The following is a 14,011-nucleotide window of genomic DNA, read 5'->3' as shown; positions in this document are numbered from 1 at the left end:
TGATTCTAGATGCAGATTAGGATCCTAGCTTTCAGAATACTAAAGATTAGGTGAGATGAGAGTTTGTAATTCACTTATATTTCCATGGTTATTATTGACTGAAGATGCTAGAAATAACTGATCGGGTTCCTGCAAGAACTGGATGCTACTGACTGAAAACAGTGATAGTATCAGACTTCGCAAAATTAAAAATATTTTATAAAAAAGCTTATGTCTTATTAGAATATCCTTTTTTCTTCCATTAATATTTAAAAGTATTGGTTCTGCATAAAACATGTAGCACTTGATGGCTTTCCTTTAAAATAGCTGAAAATGATTTGGTTCAATACAGCAATTTATTTAGGAAAAAAAATCCACTACACTGAAGTAATGTGTCAGTTGTGGAATGTAGTAGAAGATTGGTATTGATGTATTACTTGTGCAGTGTCTCCTGTGCATCAAGGTAAAGGATGATAGACATTTTTTAAATGGAACATAAAATGTAAAAGGCATTTTGAACTACATGGGAAACACTTACTAAAGCGTGCCACATTTACTTTTGCACATATTTATAGTACCAACATATATAGCAGTCTTCAGTACTGATCCTGGAGAATTTTCTGATATAAACTGTCATTTATGGATAATAAGAATATTTCTAAATAATTTTTTATTTTCAAGTTTTCTTGGACTCTCTGGAATTGGATGTAGAATGAGTAGCAGTTTCTCTTTTCTGGCATTTCTATGAAAACCTATACACATGGCTAAATTTAAGACTTACTTACACTGAATTTGTACGCTCTTTACGGCACTTAGAATTGATTTAATCCAGAAAAACTCTGGAATTGAAATAAGCTCCTTAGGTGTCAGTGCTGAGCATTTGGACAATACTCCAGACTTAAAAATAATAACAAAAATATAAAACCCTGGATAATTGTGTTAAAACAAATAAAGATCTCTAAACAATGTGAATTTATAACTTGATGAAACTTATGACAATGGTCCTCTCAATGCCTAAATCATTTTTGAAAATAAAGCTTCTAAGTCAGTTACTTATTGTGTTTTCTCAATTTCATATAATTTACATGTTTTACATGTTTAGCAAGTCCTTCTGTTTTTCAAAATTCTTCAATCTTCTTTTTTTTTTTTTAATGTAATTGCTTTATAATGTAAATGACATAAGCTTTCTTTTCCCATGCAATGCAAACATTAAAAAAAGGCTCAATTTGCTTATGCATAGAGCTATCAAGTGGCACTGGAAGAGGAATCTATTAAGACTTTCTCTGTCCAGTGATATTGTGTTTTTTTTAACTGACTGCTCTTTATATGAACCAGATTTTAAAGGAATATATTACTATGTAATGAAGTTACATAGCCTTTGCAGTTGATCAGGTGCAATTTCTGCAGAAACTTTCCCCAAGTAAGATAGAATTTTCCTTTTGAAAGTAATGAAAATTTATTATCTGAATGTTTTAATTTTAGCAGTTTACAATGATAATAAATAGGTTGATACTAATTTAAATCTCACTTACATTGATTTAACCTAATCTTTTCATATCTGAAATCACTGAACATAGTATGAAGGTCTAGAAGTAAAAGCCACATTTTACTGTCACTGTACATATAATGACTTCAACTTAAGTATGTTATTGATTACATTTGCTGGAAGATTGTTATTTGTAGCAGTGAATGTATGTAGGTCATTCCAAAAGTAATGTCGTCTTATTTATTTCTGTGTAAATTGCAACAGATAGAAAAAGCACAATAACACCTCCAGGGTGTTCAAAAAACACGTAGATGTAGTACTGAGGAACATGGTTTGGTAGGTGCTGATGGGTTGACAGTTGGACTTGATGAACTTAGTGGTCTTTTGCAACCTTAATGATTTTATGATGCTATGTAAATCCAATTTGGTCATGATATAGGCCGTGGCATGACTGGTCAATTGAAGAGTTTCATCTTAAAATTGCCTGGCTTTCTTTATTATTCTGTCCTGGGACTGTTTTTACACTTATGTGTTATGGCCCTATTGTGGAATTCCTGAACTTTCACCTGTTTCAACAGCTTCTCTTGGAAAGCTCCCTCCTGATCTCCAGCTGTTCTGTTCATAACTCCAAGGCTCCCTCTAAATCTCCAGCTGGCTGTTACTGGGAGGCAGTAGTTTGAGGGATTAAAGAACCTTCCTTATGCTCAGGCATGAAATTCTCCTGTGTGTTGTATGAGTTCACTGTGTAAACTGAAGAAATTCAGTAATGTGGACTTGAAATTAAGGAATCCAATTGTTTTCTTGATATGTTTATTTTCCTGTTCAAATTATACTTTATTAATAAAGAAAAATTTATTTCAGAAGAGTAAGTACCTGAAAGTTGATAGCTGAGGTCCAGCCACTGGTCTTCCTACATCCACTATTCTTGTTTTCACTTGATATCAAATCACTGTTTTTGTCCATTATGCTGAGGTGTAATTTGGCTCTGACTGCCCTCTGCTGTGGCAGTCTGTTCTGGTTATGATATTGCTTTGATGCTTGTTAGATGTGTAGTTGTTGTAGTTCAGAAAGAAGGCGTCATGTGATGTCACGTTCTCAGTGAGTTTATTTTTGCAGAAGGCCAGATCATAATGTGTAGTATTTCTGTACCATGTCTGCTCAGAAATGGTCTGTGATCTTTAGACTGAAAGAGGAGCCACCCTATAGCAACTTCCTCTACCACTATTGTTTCTGAGGTATTTTTTAATGTTGACCAGTCACTGAGGCATTAGGGCATTGCACCAGGCTGTTTGAAATTTTTATTATTATTGCTACTAGCCCAGCAAAGAGAGACCTGGTTTTAGAAAACTGTTGCATCCTTTTCAAGCACCTGGTGAAGGAAACACACCACAGAAATTAAGACAGTTTCTATCATGGAGAAACAGTAAGTTCATCTGAGCCTGATCACCTTTGGGCACTCCTTAAGCTTTCCCTTGATTTTAGCCAATCCCTCTGTCACACTTTCTTGCTTGTCATCTTATAGCTATTAAAATTTATAATTACTGATCAAAATAATGATTAGAAGTTAGTGCTGCAGCATATACCTAAAAACTGTTCTAAAAATACACGTCTCACCAGGCTGAATGAGGGGAAAAAGCCTGCACTGTAAAGAGATCTACTTTGCAACAGAAATAGCTGTCTTTGAAATGGCCTTCAGAACTGTCGCATTTACACCTGACTGTCAGGTTTGCAATTCTTTCATCTTGAGTTGTTTGGCTGTCTTGTTCTTGAGTGCTTTTACAACAATCTCTGCAGAAATGTTCAGTGATTAGTACAGTGTGTATTTCCTGGGAATTATGACTCATTCCAGAATGAGCAGAGCATGTGAGGGATATTCAGTGCACCTAGATTTCAGCAACCAACCGTGTTCCCCAAGTTAAGAGACTTATATGCCCTATAAATAAATGTGGGAAAAAGACCCTTCTATTGCAGAGTGATTCAGAGCAAGGGCTTTTGTGTGAGCTGAATTGCTCTGCTAAACGTTTGTCCTGCTGAGCTAACCATGTAGGAATAGCACTGCAATTCAAGGTGCTACCTAGTTGGTTTAACTCTTTTGGAACGGCAGGGAGGTGAGTTCATAGAAGTTCACATATAATATGCTCAAAGGGGGTTGTCAATTTATTCACTAGTATTCAGAGCAGAGAGTACCATATACTTTCCTCCCATGACTTTCCCTGTGTGGCTTCCCAGACTTGTGTCACTTACTTCCCGAGGCTTCTCTCTCTTTCCCTGACTCATCGTGCCAGTTGGAGCAGCTGATAACAACTCTGTAAGCTAAACTCTGAGGGCAGCTTGCAGCAGAGAGCAGATCACCACTCCAGCTTGAGGAAAGTAGGAGGAGGAGCTGAGTAACACAGCCCACTCAAAGGCCAGTACTGATTGGGTCAAGGTGTCCAACTGAAATCTGTGACAGAGTAGAGATTAAACCTGTGTTTGTTGACTTGTAGACCAATTCTAGACCACTTCAAGCCACTTCTTCCACTCCTGTAGTTTGTTATAGGTTTTGTTGTACCAGCAAGGTCTGTGTATTACTGCACTGTTCCTGAGAGTGCAATATATAGTACAGTTATGCTACAAACTCCTCTCAGGCAGGAGGAATTTCTGGCTATACAGGCCTGTTCCATATGCTTCTGGGTAGTTCCCATCTCCACAGCAGAATAGAAATGCAGTTCAGGTCTCCTTCCATACAATACAAAGGACAGCAATGATTCTTAAATGAATAATAGTTTAACTCTTGATGCAAAGCAGAAGAAATTTGTTCCTCCTGCATTCAGGATGTCTGGGAATAATGCTCTTCAACAGTCTCATCAGTCTGCTTCTCATTCCTCCTGAAGGTGGGATACCTCACCCACCAGGCATTGCTCATTTTTGGAGCTTCCGCTTTGTCTTCTCAGTGTGGTTCTGCATGTAGAGCATGGGCAAGACTCATGAGGGCAACAAGGAACCAATCCAAAGCAGTACTTTTAGAGATATCCTATTTGCTCAGCTAATAACACATATTTTCCCTGAATAAGGGATACAGCCTTTTCTTGAGCCTATTATGAAGGGCCAGTAATCTACATATCTGCAGACTGTGGTAAACCAGCACAAACTTTGGCAAACATTGTACAGAGCAACACATGACCCAACTTCTGGAGGTGGGCCACCTCTGAATGAAAAGCCCTGGCAGCACCATGCTCTCAGCAAGGTTGCATAAGCTTGAGTGCAGCTCCTTGAGTGGAGCTGGTGCTGCGCAATGACTTCAACACAGAGGGAGCAGAGGTTTGTCTGCAAAACACTGTACACATACTTGCAGAACCTATGAGTACTTCTAAATTTGGGTACAAATTTTGCTTAGACGTAAGGCTATAGTTTTATTAAAGTGTATGTCTATTGCAGACAAATTATTATTATTTTTTGCTCAGTACAACCTTCAGAGAAACAGGATCACTATCAATGACAGATCCTGTACAAATTTCTGTGTATTGCTTCTTTTCTGTTTGTCACTTTTAATGATATTTGTAACAGCTGGGACATGTACAGCTGTTTCTACCTTCATGTTACAGAAAACTGTAGAGGATTTGGCAGAGAGTGCAAGAGGGCATCATGAGTCACACTTCCCTTTTCAGGGTATTTTTGGAACAATCAGAAATCTTTTAAATATATTCTGACAATGTGAAGAAGTAAAAGCTGCAGTTCCCTCACTTTGATTTAACTGAATCTTGAAAGACAAGGATGAGTGAAGGTGAAGGAGAAAGCACACAAACAATGCTGCCTTGACTCATTTTCTTGTCCGTAGTAGGTTGATGTTTCTGGCCTTTAGCTGCTTCAGTTGCTTGCTGAGCGTGGCTGTGAAATCTAATGTCTCCAACAAATGATTTCTGATAAGAAGGGAGAAAATTGGTTATTTTGGTTCACAATGTCTATGTGCATGATAGTAATGAAACTTCAGCATAGATGTCAACAGCACTAAAGTGGTTGCTGTTTAGCAAGTGAAGCACTATAACTGCCCTTGAGGGGTCTGTGCCCTTTGACAGCAAAGCAGAAAAATATTGTGTTCTGCAAATCTGCTCTGCTGTGCTCCATGAGTGGAGAATGTAATCTGTTTTAACAAGCACTACTGTTCTCATAATGTCAGCTGAAGAGGATTACAAGAGAATCAATTTTATGTAATTAAACTTCCTTGGCATAAATAAAAATTGTTTCCTTAAAAGAGAGGGGAGAAAAAAAAAAAGTCTCTGTAGCTAGAACATTTCCCTCCATTATTGCAGGGCTGTTGTTAACTTCCTGCATTTCATTAAAAATGGTCATTGAAACAAATCTGGGAAATATCACTCTTACTGACACTCAGTAACATCTCCCCATACTGTGTGTGTAACAGTTTCACCGGAAAGCCTAACTTAGCAGATGTCTTGTATTGGATCATTCGTTGGCAGTGAAAAATAACAGACTAGCACAGCTTGATGCAGTACTGCAGCTCCCACATCGTTCCCTCGCGTGCACATTGATAGGTCTTTCTCAGAGTTGTACTGATACTAGAAGCATTCTTTGGACATAAAACGACCTTTGCGCAGGAGCAAAGAACAAATTCCTTCAACTGCCCAAACATAATTTTCTGCTGCAGCTGTTAAAAGGATGGAGGTATAAATAGAAGCGTGGGTTATGGAGGGGAGAGGTTTCTTTTGAGGGGATAGGATTCTGCCTACACCTCTGGCATCAAGTGCAACCATGTCTTTAGCTGGTAAATGGAAAAATCAAGCAGTGGCAGACTGTGCAAAGCTAAAGAGTTAATTTAAGTCTTAATATTACCTCAGACTTTTAAATGTAACCTGAGATGCATCAACCCAAGAATTGTCTCACAGTGTTGTTGCAAGGATTCAATGCTACCAAGATAGTTCTTGCAGCACAAGTTCCAAAAGAAGAAGATCCTTTCTGGAGGATGTTTAATTGCTTTATATCAGGTCTGTCCCTTTTGGTGCTGCTTGTTTGTATTCCATGTGTTTTCTGCTTCAGGATACTTAAATACGTGCACAATTACAGCCCATTTATGGGTACACTGTTGGAAGAAAGACCACAAAGCTGTACTGGCTCCTACAGTGAATTCTTACGTTTGTGCCTTTGTATTAAGGTTGCTAAATTAGTCATCTGCAGTGAGTAGGAAACTCTTGCCTTTGTGCTTACAGGCAGTGGAAGAGCTTTAGTGGTAACTGGCTCATGCCTGAGGGAGGGAGAAGCTGCTCTGCTGCTGGCACCTGGGTGAGGACAGACCCTGTGTCACTCTCAGAGAATCATCATTAGAGATGAGAGAAATAGAGAGAAGTGCTGGATGAAGTGCACTCATGCCTGCATGATTGCATTCAGTTTGGGAGGACATCACCTGCCTATTTCTTTGTGAGCCTTTTCAGGCCGGCAAGTGACAAATAAAGCCAAGTGGGTGCCTGCCCGACTCTGTAGCTCTGCATCCCCCTCAGCACCCAGCCTGCCTGAACTGAGCCAGTACACAGGAAACAGGGGATGTTTGTGGAGTGGGTACAGGCCATGACCTCTGCAGTAAATCGTACTGAGTGAGCTCAGAAGATACTTAGCTTGCCCCATCAGGGTTATGTTTGTTCATTCTAGCTTTCCACATTGGTGTAGCTGCCTTTTTCTCCTCCCCACTCTTCATTGTATATTGAAGGCCTTGTTTGAGTAGAAAAATTCTGTCTGCTTTTACTCACACTATATGTCCCAACGTCAAAATTACAGAATTTCCTTGATCTTGTACGGAATCAAGATGAAAAATGATTGTGTTTCACACTAGGGTTTTCTGCTGTCTCAGTTTACCGAAGTGTCTGTTCAGTAGTACCACGGGGCATGCAGTCTTATCAGGAGATTCAGTTCACTTAGTAGTCTTTTGTGTTTGTGCCATATTGTGCATCTGAGCTTGATTTTATTTGGTTTGTGAACTGTGCTGTTCCTTATCCAGTTTCCCTTTTCCCAATTTTCCTCCATATCCTAAAGAAAATACAATTAATACAAATTGTAAACTGCATTTTCTACTTTTTTCACTGTGTTTAGCAATGCATTTTTTTCTTGGATAGAGGTGAATCCAATTTGGGGTAGGAATTTTCTTGCTAATTTCTGTAAGACTGCATAATATTTTTTTCTCTTGATTAAAAGAGAGATTATTTCATTCTGTCTTAGTTTCAGCTGGGATGGAATTCTTTTCTTCAGAGTATGATGCCATGTTTTGGTTTTAAGATGAAAACAATGTTAACACACTGACGTTTATAGTTGCTGCTAAGCACAGTTATACAAAGCCAAGGCCATTCTCAGCAAACGGCTAAGGAGCTGAGATGGAACAGAATTAGGACAGCTGACTTAAACTGGCCAAAGGGATATTCCATGCCATCTGACATCTTGTGGAAGGAGTTCTGGAGGGGTTGGGCGTTCATCGCTCTTCTGTTGCTCAGGGGCAAGCTAGGCATCAGTAGGGGGGTGATGAGGAATTCTTTGTGCATCACTTCTTTTATATGTGTGTATATACATACACATATATATACACACACACACATTATAATTGTTATCAATTTCCTTTTCTCTATCTTAGTAAATAGATTTGTCACAACACACAGGTTCTACTTTGTTTGTTTTTCTTCTGTTTTCTTCCCCATCCCACTGGGAAACGAGGGAGTGAGCAAATGACAATGTGGTGCTGAGCCACTGCAGGGTTAAACCACAATGCATTTTAAGATAAACTTTACTGAAATTTAATCCTAAAAAAAATATTTGAACTTTTAAAATGTGTTTCTAATTTATGCTTTTTTTTTTTTTCCTTTAAAGAACAAGAAAATTATTCTGGATTAGGATGTATTTCACATATTCCAGTGGTTCTGTAGCACTTTGCTGAACAGTCTGACCAGCTCAGGCATCATTACTAAGCTACAAGTGTTACCATCCTGAATGCTTTGTCAGTTCTAAAAAAAAATAATAATAATTTCCTGTTCTGTTGTTCAGATGTTCATGTATTTGAATTCAGAACAATGGAAATATGTGATATTTTGGCTGCATTGCTGTTGAGGTGATTACAGATGCAAGATACACTCTGTTTCCTTATATCAAGAACATTTATTCTGTCTTTTCTAGATTTGAACGTATTCATACGAAGAAAGGGAACTACAGTAAGTCACTAGTTTCAAACCAAGAAGATGTAGATGATTTAGCAACCTTGGAGGTACTGGATGAGGTAAGAACTTTCTTTCTCGTGTTTTCTTGAGGAGATGTAATTGGATATTAAAATAGTGTCATGTACTTCTATTGTGTAAGTGAACAATAGCATTTCACTTTATGCCAAACAATTTTAGATGAGATTTTTCTGGAGTGGTTCCAACTGTATGGTAAAACACCTTCTGCAGTTGAAACTTCCGATTGAGTAGTATAGCAGTACCATTTGTTTAACTGGATGTATATCACTGGATTTTATTTCAGCTAAATAGCTGATTTTTAATGATATGTTAACTTGAAATTGATCCAAGTCCAAGAATAAGCACATTCTCACCTGTTGCTTGTACATACAGAGTTGTCCTAAACTAGCTTACCATACTATTCCTAGGCTGGGTTCTCACTGACTGTCTTTAGTGCAGTGATGCATTGAGATCAGTTTACGTCAGCCAAGGCTCTGCCCTCCTCAGGAATCCCACTGGTTTGTCAAAGATCAAAAGCGAGTCTACTATGAGGATGGGAAGCATGCATAAAGATGGAGAGAAATCTGCTGTGTTTATAGCTTAAGGTTCAAAAGCAGGAAGAAGAATCAGGCCACTGCACATTAGCTGCAGGTGATAAGAGGCCATCAGTGGTTGTAAACAGTCATTCTTCCTCTGTCAGGCTGTACATAAATAAACTGGTACAGACTAAAACGCTACTTATTAACTAATTTTTCTATAGACACTTGGGGATTGGTAGTGTCCCTTGTTCAAAGGGAGTTTGGACACAAGCAGTTATGAATGCCAGGGTGTTTGAAAGTATTACTTATCTGCAATCAAGATAATGTGTATTCCTGGCCATTAAAGTCTTCTTTTTCTCTCATCTTCACTTATTGTAACTATATTCATGTTCTGTCTGTTTTCCTCATATTATTTTTTTCTCTCTGTGAGAGAGTGTTCTTTTTTTTTTTCTCCATCAGAATACAGTGACAGAGCAGTTGCAGAAGAGTTATGCCAAGGATCAGATCTACACATATGTTGGGGACATCCTCATAGCTGTCAATCCATTTCGGAATGTAGACATTTATTCTTCACAGGTGTGAAAATTTAGTTTGATTCTTTTCTGCTGGCACTTATTTCCAATAAAATATGACTGTTCATAAGTATAAAGTAAAATTGTTCTTGAAATTTATTTCAATTCACTCTGAAAAAGAAGAATTACCAATACAGTAGTCCTTTTAATTTCATGTTGATACACATCCCTATTGTGTTGAATTTCAGCATAGAAATGAGAAACTAAAAAAACAAATAAAAGCCTCTCAGGTATCTTTATGTCTGCTGATGGCGTATATCATGTCTTAAGTGCAGATGGCTATATCTGAGCAAGTCACCTATTTTGATCAGTAGATAAAAAAAGGATTTTTGCAGTTGCTGTTCTTTCAGCGACTTTCAGTATTCATTCTGAGTTGAGATAAATTGCACTAAAATTCATGAGATTTGTTGACTAGACCACCACCACTATGAGCAGTTAGTTCAGAAGTAGTATTTGTGCTGATGCATACATTAATTTGCCTGAATCTTATTCCGTTTGGTAGGAGGGAGCATTCCTCCTCCTCCATTTCCTGTGGAGAACTTCTGCCAGGGCAATTGGTTGGATGTAGAAGGTGGGGACATTTCATCCCAAGAGAGCTGTGGAAACTGTAACTATTTAATTGATCCGACAGTTCACAAAACTATTAAGTAAAATTTTAACTTTTGTGAATTTGCCCTTTCACTACACACAGGGAACAGATACTAAATGTTCAGTCATACATAATTTGCCATTATTAATTATCAGTTATTTTCTGAAGTTTAGACATCAGTATCATGCACAAAAAGCAAGATGATGTAAAGTGTAATTTCATTTTAAATTAAATAAATAAGGCAACATTATATTTATTCTAACAATTCAATTTTTGTGGCATAAAGCTGAAAGCATACAAAATTGTTTTTTACCTTTTTTAGCAGTTCTTATAGTACTAAATGCAGATCCACAGTACAGTGAATGCAGTAACTGCTCACTCAGAAGCAGCAATACTACTAAGAAGGATGATGTACACTAATTTGAAAATGAAAGATAAATGAAAAAAACTCATTAAGGAGACATAGAAAATGTTTTCATTTTTCTTGTGCTTAGCATTCCAAACTGTATATTGGAGCCAAACGGACTGCCAACCCTCCTCACATTTTTGCTGTTGCTGACATTGGTTATCAGTCCATGGTGACATACAACTCTGATCAGGTAAAGATGAGATGACCTATTTATATCTTTTACTAGGATGAGAGATATGTAATGAGCCCAGACTTATGGTCTTGTTCTCTGCAGTGCATCGTTATTTCTGGGGAAAGTGGAGCTGGCAAGACACAAAGTGCCCATCTTCTGGTTCAGCAGCTCACTGTCCTGGGCAAGGTATGATTCCCTGTAAGCTTCTGTAAGGCTTTGGTATCTGAGATCTAACTGAATGACTGAATCAGGGGCAGGACATTGCTAGAGGACCAAGACAGTAAACATTTTCCTAAGAGCTCCTATGAGTGCCCCCTTCCAGTGAGGGCTTATGCCAGTTTAGTTGAATGTCTTTGTATCACCCAAACTGTTAAACTATCTTAGAGCTTTTTGCCTCTCACCACAACCAGTTTGCTGTCACTTAGATGTGTTCCTTCTGGGAAGTAACCATCATAATTAGCAGAAAGGGATTTTGCATTTCCCAAGTGATATGCTAGCAAACTGATCTACCAGTGTGATGCAGTGCACTTTAAACAAATGGTAACATGGATTGTAAAAGCAGGCAAGCCATGTCAAGTGATGGACCACAGAAACTGATTAGCCCTGGATTGTGTATTTCCACTTTCAGCCAGCCATTCATTCTGCAGAATGCTGTATTGTGACATGCTCTGTGGTATGTGTATGCCTTTCTTTCCATATGCTTTATGTAGGAATGACCACTCTGATTATGAGTCTACTTATTCAAAAGTATAGTGGACAGCCAAGTATGTGTCAGTTTGTGAAAGTCCATTGTATCAAAGGCTACATGTGCATAAGCAGTGGCACACTCTAGATGAGATGTAAGGCCTCTATTCATTCCATTGCATTTTGATGCCTTCTTGAGTCTGCAGGGCCATGTTTCTTTGAGATCCACGGGAAGGAAGGGACCTGTGTATCTGGTAAGGAAAGTTAATTGATCAGTGTGATTGATAAAAACTCAAAGACAGCTTTTGTCTTTGAGTGAAATATTTTTCCCTCTGAAATCTTACATTCCTTACTCCAGTGAAAAACTCCGTCTACATATTGAAGGTATGCCTGCATGTTTGAATGAAGGAGTGTACTCAGCTGGTTTTGTGTGAGCTGGCTTTCATCTCATTCATGCAGTTGCAATTGGAGTGAAAATGAGGAGGACAGAATCCAACACCCATGTGGATACAATCTGTAATTGCTAGTCTGTGCCACACACCTGTGCTCTTGTCACGTACACTAATGAGTCAGGGTGTGAGATGTGCCTTACCTTGTTACAGAAACAGTTTGATCTGTTCTTTGACTGTAGCACAGCAGCGAGATTAGATGAATGGCTGAATAAATAACAGCACGCCCATTTGTTAATTTCTGTTCAGAAGCTTATGCCCAACTCCAAGTATTGAAGCAGCACCATTAAGATAATGCTCATGAAGGAAAGCCTGTGTGTGAGGGTTGTATTGCACGGGGTTAACTTACTGATATAGGAAAAAAAGGAAAAAGGCCCGAGTGCAACATTTTGAAGTACACAGAAGTCACACTACGTGGTGCAAACTGGAATAGGAAAGAAGCACTTAAGAAGGAATGTATTTGAATGATTACTGCTTATTTTAAGTACTGTCTTTCTCATATCTAGGCTAATAACAGGACTCTACAGGAGAAAATCCTCCAGGTGAATAACCTTGTAGAAGCATTTGGAAATGCAGGCACTATCATCAATGATAACTCCAGCAGATTTGGAAAATATTTGGAAATGAAATTTACTTGTGGTGGCACTGTAGTAGGAGCTCAGATTTCAGAGTACCTCCTTGAAAAATCCAGAGTTGTCCACCAGGCAGTGTAAGTATAAAAATAATTTTTTACCTCATGTGAGGTTTACGGAGGAGGCTTACAATAATGGCAGTTATCTCAGGACAAAACAGAAGGAAGAGTAAGGAGTACACTGCTGTGTGTGGTTGTGTTGTGATGTGGATTTTTACATAAATGATATATGAACGGTTAACAGTTCTGTCAACTAATTGAAAACTACTCCCATTTTTTTTCATTGCCTCTACAATTGCTTAAACAAATCCCATGAATGTTCATATCTGATATATAAAAAGTATATTGGAATGTCTAAAGAATAAAAGCTTTCTAATGGTTCTTTGTGGAAATTATGGAGAAATCAAAATTTTACTTTGACGCAAACTTTTAGTATTATATAAATTATGTGGCTTTAATTGCTTTATGTTTCCTCTAGTATTTTAGATTTGTTTGCAAAATGTTCACTTTCTACTTTGGGGAATTTATGCAGGATTACTGACCGAGTGCAATACAGAGCCATTTCTGTTGTGTGTATATCTCATAATATGAAAGAAAAATTAAATGGCATTTCTAATGTATTAAAATTATTGAAATGTATTTTCTGTCACAATATATAGTAAAAATATTATACCTACTCTGTTTCTATCTTAGTAATGATAGAAAAGATAGAGCTTGAGACAAGGAATCTTGTCGTTGTTTTAAATTTTTCTGCTTACTGGTCTTTTCTCATTTTTATTCATTCTGTAGCTCTGTATGACCTTGTTGCCTGTTGTATATTTCTGGTATGAATGATTTCTGAATCTCACTGGCAATTTTTTTATTAACAATTTAAAGTTAGATGCAGGTTTATAAAAAGCTTTTTTCATTTCCAAGTTGAACATAAGCACAGAAAGTGCTTTTTTCAGGATAAAATTAGATTTTTCCCTAAAATATCACCTTTTTCTTAACTTAATGTGTGTTTTTTTTTCCTGTCACCATTAGTTGGTATTTACATTTTGCCACACGCTGAGACAGAAAGTCAGCAAACCATTTAAGTGCCTCAAATGTTCTTTGGGTAGGTGTTTAGAGATCTGAATTCATGGGAAAATGCTGCTGAGCTGGTTAGCCTGAGAGGCACTGTAGGAGGTTAGTGCTTGAAGCCTGAATTTCCAAGGGCTCCTGAAGATGTTGGTGTAGAGCAGTGTTGTCTTTGCTATCAATTTGAGTGAGCCTTGTCTGTTACCTTAATAGCATTTAATTGTAGTGTGTATGTCATCAATAAATGTAACATAGATACAC

At 37.8% G+C, this 14,011-nt stretch overlaps 1 protein-coding gene across 6 annotated transcripts in view; it reads left to right on the top strand.

The window, feature by feature from the left end:
* Nucleotides 1–14,011, top strand: part of MYO3A (myosin IIIA) — a 102,042-nt gene that overhangs the window by 44,339 nt on the left and 43,692 nt on the right. For 5 of the 6 annotated variants that reach the window (XM_048951001.1, XM_048950999.1, XM_048951003.1 and 2 more), the window contains 5 exons: nucleotides 8,609–8,708; nucleotides 9,645–9,761; nucleotides 10,841–10,945; nucleotides 11,030–11,113; nucleotides 12,567–12,769. In XM_048951001.1, coding sequence (XP_048806958.1) covers nucleotides 8,609–8,708; nucleotides 9,645–9,761; nucleotides 10,841–10,945; nucleotides 11,030–11,113; nucleotides 12,567–12,769 — 609 coding nt within the window. The remainder of the gene's footprint in view (nucleotides 1–8,608; nucleotides 8,709–9,644; nucleotides 9,762–10,840; nucleotides 10,946–11,029; nucleotides 11,114–12,566; nucleotides 12,770–14,011) is intronic. The other variant, XM_048951002.1, reaches the window with a different exon arrangement.

The sequence above is a fragment of the Lagopus muta genome, chromosome 7 (assembly GCF_023343835.1).
Source record: "Lagopus muta isolate bLagMut1 chromosome 7, bLagMut1 primary, whole genome shotgun sequence".
NCBI classification, from domain to species: Eukaryota; Metazoa; Chordata; class Aves; order Galliformes; family Phasianidae; genus Lagopus; species Lagopus muta.
This window is presented reverse-complemented; position numbering and strand designations above follow the sequence as displayed.